The sequence below is a fragment of the Orcinus orca genome, chromosome 1 (genome assembly GCF_937001465.1).
Source record: "Orcinus orca chromosome 1, mOrcOrc1.1, whole genome shotgun sequence".
NCBI classification, from domain to species: domain Eukaryota; kingdom Metazoa; phylum Chordata; class Mammalia; order Artiodactyla; family Delphinidae; genus Orcinus; species Orcinus orca.
Window position 1 is genome coordinate 62,112,376 of NC_064559.1, and position 17,354 is coordinate 62,129,729.

General features: G+C 35.7%; 1 protein-coding gene across 4 annotated transcripts in view; it reads right to left on the reverse strand.

Annotated features, from left to right (window-relative positions):
• Positions 1-1,527: 1,527 nt before the first annotated feature.
• The window catches only part of TIPRL (TOR signaling pathway regulator), a 36,246-nt gene continuing 20,419 nt past the window's right edge, over positions 1,528-17,354 (reverse strand). For 3 of the 4 annotated variants that reach the window (XM_004269727.4, XM_033428034.2, XM_033428033.2), the window contains 3 exons: positions 7,158-7,253; positions 4,725-4,787; positions 1,528-3,825 (listed from right to left, as the gene is read on the reverse strand). In XM_004269727.4, the coding sequence (XP_004269775.1) occupies positions 3,682-3,825; positions 4,725-4,787; positions 7,158-7,253 (303 nt within the window). In that variant the 3' untranslated portion in view covers positions 1,528-3,681. Of the gene's footprint in view, positions 3,826-4,724; positions 4,788-5,917; positions 6,178-7,157; positions 7,254-17,354 lie in introns of all 4 variants that reach the window. The other variant, XR_004483263.2, reaches the window with a different exon arrangement.

Consider the following 17,354-nt stretch of genomic DNA (forward strand, 5'->3'; position numbering starts at 1 on the left):
GAGCCAATTACCTCCTGCATGCTTGAACCACTGACAGGGACTTTCTGGTCCCCTGCCCTGCCCCAGTGTTTCTTGTGAGCACTGGGGTAGACCCCTGGGAAAGAACCTGTGTGAGTGTATGAAGTCCTCTTATTTGAGACTCTCAGCTCTTCCAAACTGACAAACTAGCCCATACTAAGCCTTTCAGAATTTATTAACATTTTAGTTAATTTTTTTCTTACCTGCTTGTACATACAGTGGCCACCTGTTTCTCTCATGCTCTAAGATGAAATGATTGGTAGTTTCCACCTCTTGTTGGAGGGCTTATCACTCTTTGGGATTTAGTTTACTTTGCTTTGCAACCTCAGCTGTCTGATATGCTCAAGAAAAACTGTAATTGTATAGATTACTCAGATTTTTCTCCTGGGTAAGTTAGGAGTAACATTCTCTTGAGGCTTTATACATGCTTTTCCAGATAGAACTCTACTTCTAACAAAGGTGATTTTGTTATTCTCTTTAAAGTATTATTTCTGTCATTGCAATTACTAAAATTTGTAATTATTTTTACTTTGTCTCCTCCATTAGACTTTAACTCCATGAAGACATATAATACAGTCATCCCTCAGTATCCACAGAGGATTGACTCCAGTCCCCTCCCCCCACCAAAATCTGAGGATACTCAAGTCCCTTATATAAGATGATGTATTTGCATATAACCTACACACATCCTCCCATATACTTTAAATCATCTCTAAATTACTTACAATACCTAATAGAATGTAAAGGCTATGTAGATAGGTGTAAATACAATGTAAATGCTTTGTAAATAGCTGCCGGGTACACCGCAAATTCAAGTTTTGCTTTTTGGAATTTTTTTTCTTTTTTTTTTTTTTGCCACGCAGCGGGGCATGCAGGATCTTAGTTCCCCTACCAGGGATTGAACCTGTGCCCCTTGTATTGGGAGCACGGAGTCTTAACCACTGGACCACCAGGGAAGCCCCATGGAATTTTTTTTTCAATATTTCAATCCATGATTGGTTGAATCCGCAGATGCAGAAACTGAGGATACGGAGGGCCAACTGAATAATCTCTTCATTACTGTAACCCCTGTACCTAGCACCATATTTATTGGACAGTACTTAAAACTAAATGGAATGATACATACCACAAGTATTTATATTTTCAAAAACAGAAAGCATTAACCTATCATAGAGAAAACAATGGCTAATTAAAACATCCACAGAAGTACTGGGTTGGCCAAAAATTTCATTTGGGTTTTTCCATAAGATGTTACGGAAAAACCCAAATGAACTTTTTGGCCAACCCACACTAGGGGACAGAGGGAGAGGAAGAACAAGAGCCCAGTAGCTAAACTGGAGGATTATATTCTGGACTATCTGTTAGATTTTCATTTATAATCTGTCTGGAGAATCTGGCTATAATGTTGACCAAGTTCAAAACATAAAGCACAAACAAGAAAGGTATACCAAACCATTTTCTAATTAAGCTTCAAGAAAAACTAAATTAAATGAAATAGCAAAACACAGATGGGTAATTACTTATTGTTTATTCTCCTCTTACAAAAAGACACTTGGAACAAATAAATATAAAATGGTATATGTCTTGTTTAGCAATGGGCAAATATAAGTTTTCTTGGCATTCTCCACAGGAATAAACTAATGAAGCTTTCAAAAGTACACTCATCCTATCCACCTCCCACCTTCTTCTATAAAACAGTCAATTCTACAATTTTTAACAATGGATTCTCAAAATAAGTAATTTAAGACTGACTCAGGGACTAAGACATCTGAATCAAGTTAAAAATATATGTGTAATATGATGCTGCCCAGAAACCTCTAATTCAACTAATAAATATTACAGTTTTTCATTTTTTAATAATTTGTATGACTAAAGAGTCTGTTCTGTTCAAATCTGCATGGCAAATAAAATAAACAGAGAGCAGAGTACAATATATACACTTTTCTGTCCTAAGGGAAAACATTAAGTACCGGTATACTTAACATACAGTGAACATGCCATGTATTTTCTCAAAGCCAACAAAATCCTGATTTCCTATACCTTGAAGGTGATGTAGCAGAGAGCAAACAAATACCCAAATCATTTGTGACCAAATTTAGCTAATAAAATTAGCTAAAAAAAAATATACACAACAACACACCAGAGTCTGAGTAATGATGAATATCCAACTGTATTTGTTTCACTAAAATTTATCTTCAGGCTAATACCTGAAGAGTTTTGCTAATACTTAAAATTAAATATTCTTCTTTAATGATTTATGTATCAAGTGGAAATATGTACAATAGCTGTTTCAAACAAGAAAAAAAGGGGGTAATTCTTTTCCCCTGCCCTTTAAATAAAATATTTTTTTAAATCCATTAAAAGTAATTTCTTACTTGGTGCTTTATAACGACTTGCTACTTTATGGAGACCATTTTAAAAGGCAGAAAAGAATATAAAATGTTTAAAGGGTCACCATCAAAATAACCAAATGGATTTCAAATTTACTTTTGTAAACTTTCTGTACTACCTAGATCTTTTACTAATTAATTACACTTTATTGGATCCCCTGTAATGTTAAAAACATGAATCTTTTTTTTTTTTTGGCCATGCTGCACGGCTTGCTGGATCTTAGGTCCTTGACCAGGGATTGAACCCAGGCCCCTGGCAGTGAAAGCGTGGAGTCCTAACCATTGGACTGCCAGGGAATTCCCAAAAACATGAATTTAAAAAAGGAAAAACTGGCTTTTAGATTTTAAAATAAGCCTCTTCCTCCTCCACAGCTACCCTTCAAATATTTTAAGCAGAAAATTAATCTGGTTGCTTCAGAGGCTGATGTAATTTTTGCTTAAAACAATCCATATTAACACTTCAAACCTTTTAGGACCAATATCAAATTCAATATCCAAAAGATTTATTCACTCTGAGGGTGCGTGGAAGCTGGAAGTAAAAAACGTCAGTACAAATAGAACCACACATAAGAAAAAGCACCTAAAGATGGAGGAGAGACAGCTCTGACATCCTGTCAGTGGCAAACCATGATTGTGTGTTTCCATGGACATAACACCTTAAGTCCTCCAAAAACCTAGTTCATTTGTTTCTATGTCTGAAACTTTCTTTAAACTTCAAAAGCCAATTAAAATTTAGGAGGGTAATTTTCTTTTTAATTTCTGGGTACAGATCATTTGAGATCAATTTCCTAGGAGGCAAGTCATGACTCTCCAGAAGTGTGAATAAACATCAAAAAACCCAAGGTAAAGAGCCACTACATCAACGTGAACAATTAGGAATCATATGAAAGTCACAAGGTATTACGATTCACTGATTTAAAGTAACTTCCTCGTGGTAGAAGATAGTGTTTCATGATAGATACAGGTTATGGCCACTGCTTCTGAGAGATACACACATCACCCCCTACTGGTGAGACCCCACTTTGTGACAATTTAGAAATCTGAATTTAACTCCAGAAGATATAAATTTCTGGAATATGAATTTGAAGACAGAGTACAACAGCAGTTGAGTGGAAACTGCCTGCGACACTCTTTTATTTATTTATTTTTCCTTTAAGGCTACAGAAAATCTGCACATAGACAAGGCAATTAATTCTCATAATAAAAATACCCCCTCCAAATAGCCCCAAGGTCTCCAGTCGGATTCCACGGTCAGTATATGTTGTAATAAATTCTATTCCACAGGTGTACATTCTTTTGAGTCTGCAGGGTTAGGATCAATTCTTTCTGGAAATATTAGCTTCTCACAAACTGCCTCCTTTATCGGCAAATACTGTGATATTTCATTAGGCTCCGTGAAGAGGGAAGGTGAAACATGCTAGGAAATACATAAATCATATTAGCATATATTAAATTACTGCACTGATAGTTTTGAAAATGCTTTCGTTCAAGCATTCCTAAAGCATGCCAATTTTAAAATGAGATGCCATATATATATATATATATATAGAGAGAGAGAGAGAGAGAGAGAGAGAGAGAGCATCATCAGGTGTTCCTAATAATATCAGGTATCTCTTGTTACTGACTCAGCTCTGTTACTAGATGGTTTCCTCAAAGATCATAGGAATATATCATTTATAATGCTCCCATAAATGTTCTAAGAATTTAAAATACATCTTAATCTAATCCCTTTTTTCTGTTATTTTTGTACCTTGAAAGCACTAGCCTTCAGTTAGATGCCGATATGTGGTCTACAAGAGACCCTATATAACTTTTCTAACCTATGTATATTCTATATATAGACAGAAATAAACACTAAGAGTGAATAAAAAAATCAAGTTAGCAGGAAGGCATCAATTTTTAAACAACCCATTATCAAATGCTATAGACCTGTAGAAACCCTTTACAAGTCCCAGGGGAGCAAAAAAGCAGGGGAGATTATGCCCCCAAAAGTAAGTCATGGAAAGAACATCCTATTGCAGCTCCACCACCAACTAGCTGTGCGACTTGGAGTCACACCTCTGGGTCTCAGTTTTTCCAAAATAAAATGTGGAAATTGGATTGGATGATGGTTAAGGTACCTAACAACTCTAACTGTAATTGAGATAAGTTCCAGAAAAAATACGCTCCAATAGGATTTCTCCTATAGAGCCCTATTAGGTAAATGAATGGATTTAGGGATGTAGATTTGGTGGATGGGTGGGACATGGGGGAATACCATACTTAAAATAAAACATTAAAATTTAACTTCTAAAAACTGATATTTAAATACTGTACCATTAAATTAGCAATTTTGCTCTCTCGTGATGTATATTCTCGTAACATGTAGGTCTTGTCAGCCTATGTTTAAAAATCAAAAAAATTGCAATAAATTTATTTATATTGATTAACAAAATCCTTTCTATTAAACAGAACTGCCCACATTTTAGAACAGGTTGTGAAAGTACCATTAAGTCTGATAAGAACATCTAATGCTACAGTGAGATAACTAATTCAAGAATTCTGAATTATTAATTCCAATCTCTGTAAATCACATTAATATCTGATACGCATATGTAAACAGATTTAATAATTATCATGTAAGAAAAACACAAGCAAAGGTTTTACTTTGAAAGAAAATGTGTATGTTTGTAAATGAGATATGCAAGAGATTTTAATATTACTTCAAGTTTGGAACTACATCTTTTCCTTAAGCTATATTACCATCTACCTACATAACTGTGGCTTCTTTTATGTTCCTCCCCAAAAAAGTTTAAACAAGTTTTATTCTTTCCCATTTCTAATAAATTCTTATCAAATTGTTTATTTACAGCCACTTTTTTGGTGCTTCAGTTTTCCCATTTCAGACTTTTTAAAGTGAGGTTTTAGAAAGCAATTTATTACAATTTGTTTTTTTGGTAAAACATTATTTAATAAAAGAAAAATCACAAGATTATACTCCCTTAAAGTTTCAATCTTTTATATCAACAAAACAGCTTAATGCTCATTGTTAAAAAAAATCAAATACTATAAACGTATAGAGTATAAATCATCAGCAATCACAATCTCTACAGATAACACTATCCTTAACATTTAGAAATCTCTACATAAAATCTCATATAGATTCAAACTTGCATCTTAAAAGTCAACATTAATATGCGCATCTTTCCAAATCAGTTAAACAACTTTCTGCCATTAATTTTAATGGTTGCATATTTTTCTACTATATGGACTGTAAAAAATTAATAAACAGAAACCTCAATTAAATAGATTTGGGAGACTAGAATGGGGAGCTCTCATACCCAGCAACCATAGCAGAGCCCAACAGAAAAAAGAAAGACTCCTCTTATTTCCTGGCAAGGACTCAACCAATGGAAAGTCATGGATTCTCTGTTTACTGTAGCACTCCCATTTTCCTTTTCCTCTCTATAAAAGCATTCTCCTTCCCTTGCCGTGTGGGGACTTGCACATGGCTCACCATGGTTACAGACCTGAATTGCAATTTTCTGCTGATCCCGAATAATTCCAACTCTGCTGGAGAAATATCTGGCAGTCTATTTGTTGTAGGCCAACAGGATATAAATGGCCATTTAATCAATGCTCATTCAATGGGCATTATAGCGCCTTCCTTCTTTCCTTTTAGCTATTATAAACAATAGCATTGCCATGAATATTTATATATACAACTCTATACAGCTGCCTGATTAATATTTGTGGGTTACTGTATGTAAGAATCTTTTGAGGATAAATTCTGAAAAAAAAATCAATATTGTTGAGTTAAAGTATAAGCACTTCTAAAAATTTAGATTTCATTTTTTCTGAGGGAGTAAAGTATAGCTTATTTTTAGTACTTTACTATCACTTTTAAAAAGAAAAAGATCCATCACAGTGACCATGTTATTTCAAAAGAAAAAGAAAGTGCAGGATTTAGGAAAATACCAATCCAATCACATCTTACTGGGCTTAAATTCCAGTTCTGCCACCTATTAACTGTGTAACTTGGGCAAGTTACTTAATCTCTCTTTGCCTTAGTTGCCTCAGCTGTAAAACAGAGATAATAATAGCATCTATTTCATAGGGCTGTTAGGAGAGTTAACTATTACTACGATTACCCTGATACTGCTGGTTTCTTCTTTCATTCGTCATTCTATGTGATCACAAATATGATGTTAAAAATTCATTCAAAAAGGATAGGGTGCTATAAAGCTACAAGATGAATTTCATGACTCAATTTAAGCCTCCCCCCTAGTTTCTTCACTTATTTTTTTAAAAACTTCGTATGTTAACAGTTCCTTGAAATGGAGCACAGAGCTTTCAAATATTAAAACAACTATCAAAATAATTGTATAATACAAACTTCTGGAGGCCATGAGATTGGTATTTCTAATATCAGGACATTACATAAACAACACATACTACAAAAAAAGTAAGAGTTAAGGGACAGTTTTCTTAAAGAGATTAAGTTTAAGAGGTTTTTAAAAAGCATCAGACTCCCCTTTACCCGGGAGTGTCTTTGGAAAACATGTTCAACTCGTAGAACTTTTGGAAAAGAAGATTTAATGTTTCGATAACTGTGCAGTCAACAGTGAATATGACACACCCAATCTTAAAGGTTAGACAAATAGCCATATAATATAAAGCACTACTGAATTTCAAACTGTCAGACTGACAATGTAACAACATGAACAAGCTCAACGTCAATTAGTACTTTCATTAAATGAGAATAGATACCTCATGGTAAAGTCTTGTGTCATTCATCCTAATAAGCACCCCATCAATTCTCAAGAAAAACCGCAACAGCAAGAAAAAGCTAGAAGGCATCACTCTCTGGAAAAGAAAAACGTAAAAAGTGTTTTATGAAAATAAAATATTTTATTACTTTGCTGAAAGAAAAAACATTTTTAAGGCATTGGAGGAAGGCTGAATTGGCCCTATATAAAACTCTCTGAACTAGAGGTTCTTTGCCCTAGCGCCAACCAAGGCTCAAAACCTTGTTTATACTACGTAACATACTGGTTTCAGTTTCCTACAATAGAAAAATATTTTTTCTAGGTCAAAAGATAATGAGGTTAAAAAGATTTAAAACTCACCTAAATAATGTGAAAAAAATAATTGTACTTATAGTAAATGTCAATACCAGTAATATCAAAATGAAAGAACAACCTAGTTCTTTGCTGCTACTCATCTTTTATTAACTTTACATAAAGACAAGAGGGCTTTAATAGTATGCTCTAATTCAGTGCAACCAATTAAGTACTATTTCATACTGCCAAAGTCTGGTTTATGAGATCATTATAACACGTTCTTAACATCTTTGATCTGTGTCACATCCATGTATTTCTATTTTCCAAGTATTACCACTGAAGAAAGTCAGAGTTAGTGGAGAGTGGGTCCTGGTGGCAGGGAGGGAGGGGATGGATGAGGTGTGGGGTCTTCAGGTCTTTCAAAAGAATATCCCTCATGGGAGTGCTGTCAGAAACATGGCTACCCCTGTCTCTCCCCTTCAATCTACAGCCCGCAAAACATCCACAACTCAACAAAAGTATACCTCTGCCCAACTCAACAGGACACTGGAGAATTCCACACATCTGTATATCTAAAGGTGGGTGGACTGGAACACATGGAGGAGGCGGAACCAAGGGAACAGTGAAGTCGGTGCCTGCAATCCCAGCCCTATGTCCGAGACGGATGAGCCCACAGCTTCAGAAAACCCAGTAGCAGCAGGAGAACCAGCACACATGACTTTGGTCTCCCAACTGTGGGAGTGCCCGTGGCCACAGGTAACTGGGAAGCAGTGGCAGTGGGGCCTGGGACCCTGTCCCTCCCACAGCCCTGGCCCCCCATCCAGAGTAGCAGAACCCTTATGACACTCAACATGGTGGAGGAGCCTGCACAACCCTGCTCCCCTCCAATTATCCTCCTCTTCCCACAGCAGAGCCTGTGTCTCAGGGGATCCCAGACACAAGGGAAGAGCCTACCATCCTCATGACATAGCAGCTCCGGCAGAAGCAAAGCAGCAACTACCCCAAAGGCACAAGAAGTGACAAAGAAGGCATGGAGCCACACCTCTTACAAAGACAGTGGGGGCTGGAAAGTGCCAATTCTCAAAAATAACCAGAGGTAGCACAGATAAGAGAAACCAAAAACTTGTGTTACAGCACCACCTACCAAAAAACAAAAGAAAGCACTCTCACTTCTAACCTGTCATTTAACTTCGAATGCACAAGCAGAGGAACATTTCATTAAGCACCATGAAGAACCACAGTAATACTATACGACAAAAAGAAAATGACAAATCTCCAGAAACCAAACTTAAAAGTCACAGAATATTTCAATCTAACTGACAGAGAATTCAAAGTAGCTATCATGAAGAAACTGAACGAGATACAAGAAAACTCAGACAGGCAGTTTAATGAGCTCAGAAATAAAATTAATGAGCAGAAGGAATACTTTACCAAGAAGACTGAAACTCTAAAAGACCAAACAGAAATTCTGGAGCTGAAGAACTCAATAAACAACATGAAGAATGCATTAGAAGACACTGGAAATAGAGCACAGCATATGGAAGAGAGTATTAGTGAGCTCAATGGTAGAAATCTAGAGATGATACAAGTAGAAAAGGAAAGAGAAATAAGATATTTTAAAAATGAGAAAATTCTACAAGAGCTGTGATTCTTTTAGGAACTGGATAATGGGTATCTTAAAAGAAGAAGAGACGGAGAAGGGAGCAGAGAGATTATTTAAAGAAAGAACAGCAGAGAACTTCCCAAACCTGGAGAAGTACTGAACATACAAGTCCATGAAGCTCAGAGAACACCTAACCACCTCAATGCAAAAGACCTTCTCCAAGACATAATATTAAAACTGTTGAAAGTCAATGACAAAGACAGAATTTTAAAGACAGCCATGGAAAAAAGGATAGTAACTACAAAGGATCTCCCATTAGGCTATCAGCAGATCTCTCAGCAGAAACCCTACATGCCAATAGGGAGTGGAATGACATTCTCAAAATATTGAAAGACAAAAATTGTCACCCAAGAATACTCTATCCAGCAAAGTTGTCATTCAGATATAAAGGAGAAATACTTTCCCAGACAAACAAACGATGAGAAAGTTCATCAACACTAGATGAACCTGTCTTATAAGAGATGTTAAAAGGAGCTCTTTTACTAGAAACAAAACAGCAAAAATACACAAAACTTTGAGCAAGGTGATAAATAGACAGAACCAGAGAATTGCAACTGTTTATCAGAATAGGTTGTAAAGAAAGCAGAAAAATAACTATCGCTATCTCAGTTTGGTAACAAACTCACAACATGAAAAAGGATAATTTGAGACAACAAAAACATAAAAAGGGAAGAGGAAAAGGACAGAATTTATACAGGTAAAAGAAGGTGAGATGCTATCGGCAGGAAAAGGACTATTTTCTCTAGGAGAGGTTTAATAAAAACCTCAGGGTAACCACAAAACATAAACATAGAGCAGAGATACAGAACAAAAAGAAGAGGAATTTGAGAAAGGTTTAATAGAGAATCACCAACACAAAATGGCAAACAGAAACACAGGGAAAAACAATAGAAATATAGAGCAACCAGAACACAAAAGATAAAGTGGCAGGACTAAATCCTCATCTATCAATAATCACACTAAATGTAAAAGGATTGAATTCACCAATTGAATGACAGAGAGTGGCTAGATGGGTTAAAAAACAAGACCCAACTATATGCTGCCTCCAGGAGACACCACTTAGCTCTAAAGAGATATACAGGCTAAAAGTAAAGGAATGGAAGATAGTCGATGCAAACAGAGCCAAAAGAAAGCAGAGGTATCCATGCTCATATCAGACAAAATAGACTTCAAGCCAAAAAGGTCAACAGGAGACAAAAATGGACAGTATCTAACCATAAACTGGACAATTCATCAAGAAGATATAACGGTGATTAACATGTATGTACCTAACAGATAAGTACCAAAATATATGAAACAATTAACAGACCTAAAGGGAGAAATTGGCAGCAACACTAATAATAGTAGGGGACTTTAACACCCCTACTATTAGCGGCCTTAAATAAAACATTAGACTAGATGGATTTGATAGAATTGTACAGAACACTCCATCCAAATGCAGCAGAATACACATTCTTCTCAAGTACACATGGAATTTTCTCAAGGATAGAACATACGTTGGGACACAAAACAAGTCTCAATAAATTTAAGAAGACAAATCAAGCATCTTTTCCAACCATAATAGAATGAAACTACAAATCAACTACAAGAATAAAACTGGAAAAATCACAAATATGTATAGACTGAACAACATACTACTGAAATATTACTATTAGATCAATGAAGAAATCAAAGGAGAAATCAAAAATTACCTGAAGACAAATAAAAATGAAAATACAACATACCAAGATCTACAGGATACAGCAAAAGTAGTACTAAGAGGGAAATTTATAGCAATACAGACCTACCTCAAGAAACAAGAAAAATCTCAGCAATCTAACCTTACACCTAAAGGAGCTAGAAAAAGAAAAACAAATAAAGCCCAGAGTTAGTAGAAGGAAGGAAGTAATAGAGACAAGATTGGGCACATTCAGGGTGGTATGGCTATAGACGAAAGGAAGTAATAAAGAGCAGAGCAGAAATAAATGAAATAAAAACTAAAAAGATAATAGAAAAGATCAATGAAACTAGGAGCTGGTTCTTTGAAAAGACAAACAAAATTGACAAACCATTAGCTAGACTCACTAAGAAAAAGAAAGAGAAGGCCCTGATGAATCAAATCAGGAACGAAAGAGGAGAAATAACAATGGATACCACAAAAATACAAAGGATTATAACAGAATATTATGAACAGCTATACACTAACAAATAGGACACCTAAAAGAAATAGACAAATTTTTAGAATCATACAAACTTCCAAGACTGAATCATGAAAAAATAGAAAATGTGAATAGACCAATCACTAGTACAGAGATGGAAACAGTAATCAAAAAGCTCCCAAAAAACAAAAAGTCCAGGACCAGACAACTTCACAGCTAAATTCTATCAAATATTCAAAGAAGGGGCTTCCCTGGGGCACAGTGGTTGAGAGTCCACCTGCCAATGCAGGGGACACAGGTTCGTGCCCCGGTCCAGGAAGATCCCACATGCCATGGAGTGGCTAGGCCCGTGAGCCACGGCTGCTGAGCCTGCGCGTCCGGAGCCTGTGCTCCGCAACAGGAGAGGCCACAACAGTGAGAGGCCTGCATACCACAAAAAAAAAAAAAAAAAAAAAAAAATTCAAAGAAGATTTAATATCTATCCTTCTCAAACTATTCCAAAAAATTGAAAAGAAGGGAACACTTCCTAACTCATTTTTCAAGGTCAACATCATGCTGATACCAAAACCAGACAAAGACACTACAAAGAAAGAAAATTACAGGCCAATAACTCTGATAAACATAAATGAAAAAATCCTCATCAAAATATTAGCAAAATGAAATCAACAATACAACAAAAGGATCATACACCATGATCAAGTGGGATTTATTCCAGGGATGCAAGGATGGTTCAATATATGCAAATCAATCAATGTGATACACCATATTAACAGAATGAAGGAAAAAACCATATGATCATCTCAATAGATGCAGAAAAAGTATTTGACAAGATTCAACACCCATTTATGGTTAAAAAAAAACTCTCAAAAAAGTGGAGAGCAAAGGGACGTACCTCAACATAAGAAAAGCCATATATGACAAACCCACAGTTAACATCATACTCAATGGTGAAAAATTGAAAGCTATCCCTCTAAGATCAGGAAAAAACAAGGATACCCACTCTCACCATTCTTATTCAACATAGTACTGGAAGTCCTAGCCAGAGCAATTAGGTAAGAAAAATAAATAAAAGGCATCCAAATTGGAAAGACAAAAAGTAAAACTGTCACTATCTGCAGTTGACATGATTTTATATACAGAAAACTCTAAAGACTACATACACACACACACACACAAAAAAAAACTATTAGAAATAATAAATGAACACAGCAAAGTTGCTGTGTTCAATATACAAAAATCTGTTGCATTTCTATGTGCTAATAATGAGCTGGCAGAGAAATTAAGAAAACAATCCCATTTACAATCACAACAAAAAGAATAAAATACAACTTGTCAAAATTTCCTTATTACAGGGCTTCCCTGGTGGCTCAGTGGTTGAGAGTCCGCCTGCCGATGCAGGGGACACGGGTTCATGCCCCGGTCCGGGAAGATCCCACATGCCGCAGAGCAGCTAGGCCCGTGAGCCATGGCCACTGAGCCTGCGCGTCCGGAGCCTGTGCTCCACAATGGGAGAGGCCACAACAGTGAGAGGCCCACGTACCGCAAAAAAAAAAAAAAAAAAAAATGTCCTTTTTACATAAAGCAATCTACAGATTCAATGCAAGCCCTATCAAAAGCCCAAGGACATTTTTCATAGAAATAGAACAAAAAACTCTAAAATTTATATGGATCCACAAAAGACCCTGAATAGCCAAAGCATTGCTGAGAAAAAAGAACAAAGCTGGAGGTATCATGCTCCCTCTTTTCAAACTATATTTCAAAGCTATAGTAATCAAAACAGCATGGTATTGGCAGAAAAACAGATATATGAATCAATGGAACAGAACTGAGAGCCCAGAAATAAACTTACACATATATGAATCAATGGAACAGAACTGAGAGCCCAGAAATAAACCTACACATATATGGACAATATATGACTAAGGAGCAAAAAATAAACAATGGAGAAAGGACAGTCTTGCCAATAAATGGTTCTGGGAAAACTGGACAGTCACATACAAAAAAAAAAAAAGAAAGAAAAGAAACTACAGTACTATCTCACACCATCACAAAAATTAACTCAAAATGGATTAAAGACCTGAATGTAAAACCTGAAACCATTAAATTCCTAGAAGAAAACATACGCAGTATGCTCTTTGACATTGGTCTTAGTAATATCTTTCTAGATATGTCTCCTCAGGCAAGGGAAACAAAAGTAAAAATAAACAAATGGGATTACATCAAACTAAAAAGCTTCTGCACAGCAAAGAAACCATCAATAAAACAAAGACATCGAATGGAAGAAGATATTTGTAAATAATATATCTGATAAAGGGTATAATATTCAAAATATATAAAGACCTCGTAAAACTCAACAACCAAAAAACCAGACAACACAGTTAAAAGATGGGCAGAGGAGATGAACAGACATTTTTCCAAGAAGACATACAGATGGCCAATAGGCACATAAAAAGATGTTCAACATCACTAATTATTACGGAAAAGCAAATCAAAACCACAATACAATGAGAAATCACCTCACACCTGTCAGAATAAGTATTATAAAAAAGATAAGAAATAACTGTTGGCAAGGATATGGAGAAAAGGGAAAAGTCGTACACTATTGATGGGAATTTAAATTGGTGCAGTAACTATGCAAGACAGTATGGAGATTCCTCAAAAAATTAAGAATAGAACTACCATATTAACCAGCTATCCCACGTCTGGGTATCATCTAAAGAATATGAAAACACTACTCTGAAAAGATATCTGCACCCTTGTGTTCACTGTAGCATTATTTACAATAGCCAAGATATGGAAACAACTTAAATGCCCATTAACAGATGAATGGATAAAGAAGATGTGGTATATATATAGAATGGAATACTACTCAGCCATAAAAATAGATGAAAGCTTGCCATCTGCAATAACATGATGCACACTGAGGGTATTATGCTACATAAAATAAGTCAGATGGAGAAAGACAAATACAGCATGATTTCACTCATATGTGTAATATAAAAAATAAACAAAAACAAAATAAGTGAATAAACCAAACAAACAAAAACAAACACAGAGATACAGATAACAGAGTAGTGGTTACCAGAGGGGAAGGGGTTGGGGGGAGGGCAAAATGGGTAAAGGGGAATCAACTGTATGGTGATGAATGAAAAATAAATTTTTGGTGATAAGCATGTTATAAAGTATGCAGAAGTAGAAATACAATGTTGTCCACATAAAGCTTATATAATGTTATAAATCATTGTTACATCAATAAAAAATTAAATTTTTTTAAAGACTGACATAAATTGGTGTGTGACAAGTACATATTAATTCATTACTGAATTCTGTCTAATCATCAGGGAAATGCAAATCAAAACCACAGTGAGATACCACCTCACACCTGTCAGAATGACTATCATCAAAAAGAACACAAATAACAAATGTTGCCAAGAATGAGGAGAAAAGGGAGCCCTCGTACACTGTTGCTGGGAATGTAAATTGGTGTAGCCAGTGTGGAAAACTGTATGGAGGTTTCTCAAAAAACTAAAAATAGAACTACCATATGACCCAGCAATTCCACTCCTGGGTTTATACCCAAAAAAACCAAAAACACTAATTTGAAAAAATACATGCACTCCAGGGACTTCCCTGGTGGTCCAGTGGTTAAGACTTTGCCTTCCAATGCAGGGGGTGCAGGTTCAATCCCTGGTCGGGGAGCTAAGATCCCACATGCCTCGCGACCAAAAAAACAAAACACAAAACAGAAGCAATATTGTAACAAAGTCAATAAAGACTTTAAATATAGTCCACATCAAAAAAATCTTTAAAAAAAAAAGAAAAAGAAAAAATACATGCGCTCCAATGTTCATAGCAGCATTGTTTACAATTGCCAAGATATGGAAGCAACCGAAGTTTCCATCAACAGATGATTGCATAAAGAAGATATGGTAATATATATACAATGGAGTACTACTCAGCCATAAAAAAGAATGAAATTTTGCCATTTGCAGCAACAAGGATGGACTTGGAGTGCATTATGGTATGCACTCCATACCATTATGGTATGGTGAAATAAATCAGACAGAAAAAGACAACTGCCATATGATATCACTTACATGTGGAATTTAAAAAATACAACAAACTAGTGAATGTAACAAAAAGGAAGCTGACTCACAGATGTAGAGAACAAACCAGTGGTTACCAGTGGGGAGAAGGGATGGTGGGGGGAACACAGGGGTAGAGTATTAAGAGGTACAAACTATTAGGTATAAAGTAAGCTACAAGGATATACTGTACAACATGGGGAATATAGCCAATATTTTATAATAACTATAAATGGAGTATAACCTTTAAAAATTGTGAATCACTATATTGTATACCTGTAACTTATATAATATTGTACATCAACTATACTTCAATAAAATTTTTTTAAATAAAAGAGAATTGTGTCTACTTTTGAACATATTTGAAAGTTTTATAATGAAGGATTAGTAAAAAAAAAAGAATACATTTGACCATTTACTAAATAAATACTATTGTCTACTAAGTGTCAAGTTCTTATTATAGTAGGTCTTGGATTTATACAAATGAAATACAATCTCAATTCTCAAAGAGGGAAACAGTCAGACAGACAAAATGATGTGGTATCTGCTATAACAGAGGTACACACAAGGTTCAATAAGCACTCAAAGAAATAAGTAGCTAAGCCTGCTGAAGAAAATCAGAGAAGGCAATCTTTGAGCTGACCATGAAAAGAAAAGCTGGGGTGGGAAGAAGAATTCTAGAAAGAGGAAATAGCATGTACCAAAAAAAGAAAAAAAGTACTGGGGCATGAAATACCCCATTTAAGATACCCCATTTAAGATACCCCATTTAAGATACATACATTTAAGATACATGCCTGTAATTCCAGATAAGCACAGGGCAATGTTAATGAAGAAAGAAGAAATAACAAGGATAACCCAGTAACCAAAGTAGCTTTACTGCCCAGAGAGTCACCAGCCACAGGCCAACCTCTCCTGCCCTAGGACCTTTCAATACCCTGTTCCCTGACCTGGAGCTGTTCTCCTGGCTAACGCTTACTTGTCCTTCAGATCTCAGAATAAATGTCACTTCTACGAGGAGGCCTTTCCTACTGTTTCATAATCACAGAGATTTCTTGTTATTCTCTCTCATAGTTCTCCATCACAAATGAATGAACATACCTGTAACCATATTCATTTATGTGTTTACTTGCTTAAGGCCTCTCTCCTCCACTTGGCTGTAGGCTCCACAACAGTGGGAATACCTGCTTTGTTCATCACTGTGTCCCTATTGCCTAAAAAAGTTGCTAGCACACAGCAGGTGCTCATTAACTATTGGCTGAATGAAATAGAGGCTAGAAGCTCTTTGATGGAGAAAAGGCTCTGAGTCAAACTGTATTCTGCAGGTTAACAACAACAGACTTAAAAGCAAGACTTATGGTAATGAAGAGCTAGAGGAAGAACCTGACTTATGATAACTTAGTATCACAACAAATTGAGAAGCACATCATTAGCACTGACAGAGTGCTGTTTGTAATTACTGGAAAGACTTATTTGCAACATTTCTTCAGATTTCAAAATTAATTATTAACAGTCATACTGGGCATAACATGTGAAGCAAGTTGAAGTATCGTTTCAGCATGGCACAATGGGGAGACTAAGAATAAGGGACCAAGTTCTAGTCCCAATTCTACAATTCAGCTGTATATTTTAAGGCAGTAGTTCTCTCCAAGGAGACGTTTGGAAATTTGAGGGTGTTTTTCGTTGTCACAAAGATGAGCAGCCAATACTAACAATTAGCAGTTAAAGACCAGAGACATCAGATGTTCTGCAGTACCCAGGACGATCCTTTACAACAAAGTCCAATTCTGCATCCCACAAAACTGTCAAATATCTCACCTGGCATTTATGTGGGTGAAAAAAAACCTGATTTATAATTATCTGACGTTTGAACCTAATTCCATTTTACATATAAATATAAAATTCACTCAATTTCCAGGAAGGCAATTACCTTGTAAATCAACGGAAGATTATACTTTGTTTTATTTGACACTTCACTAAGAGTTGTTCACCACTTTGAAAAATTACATCACTGATGA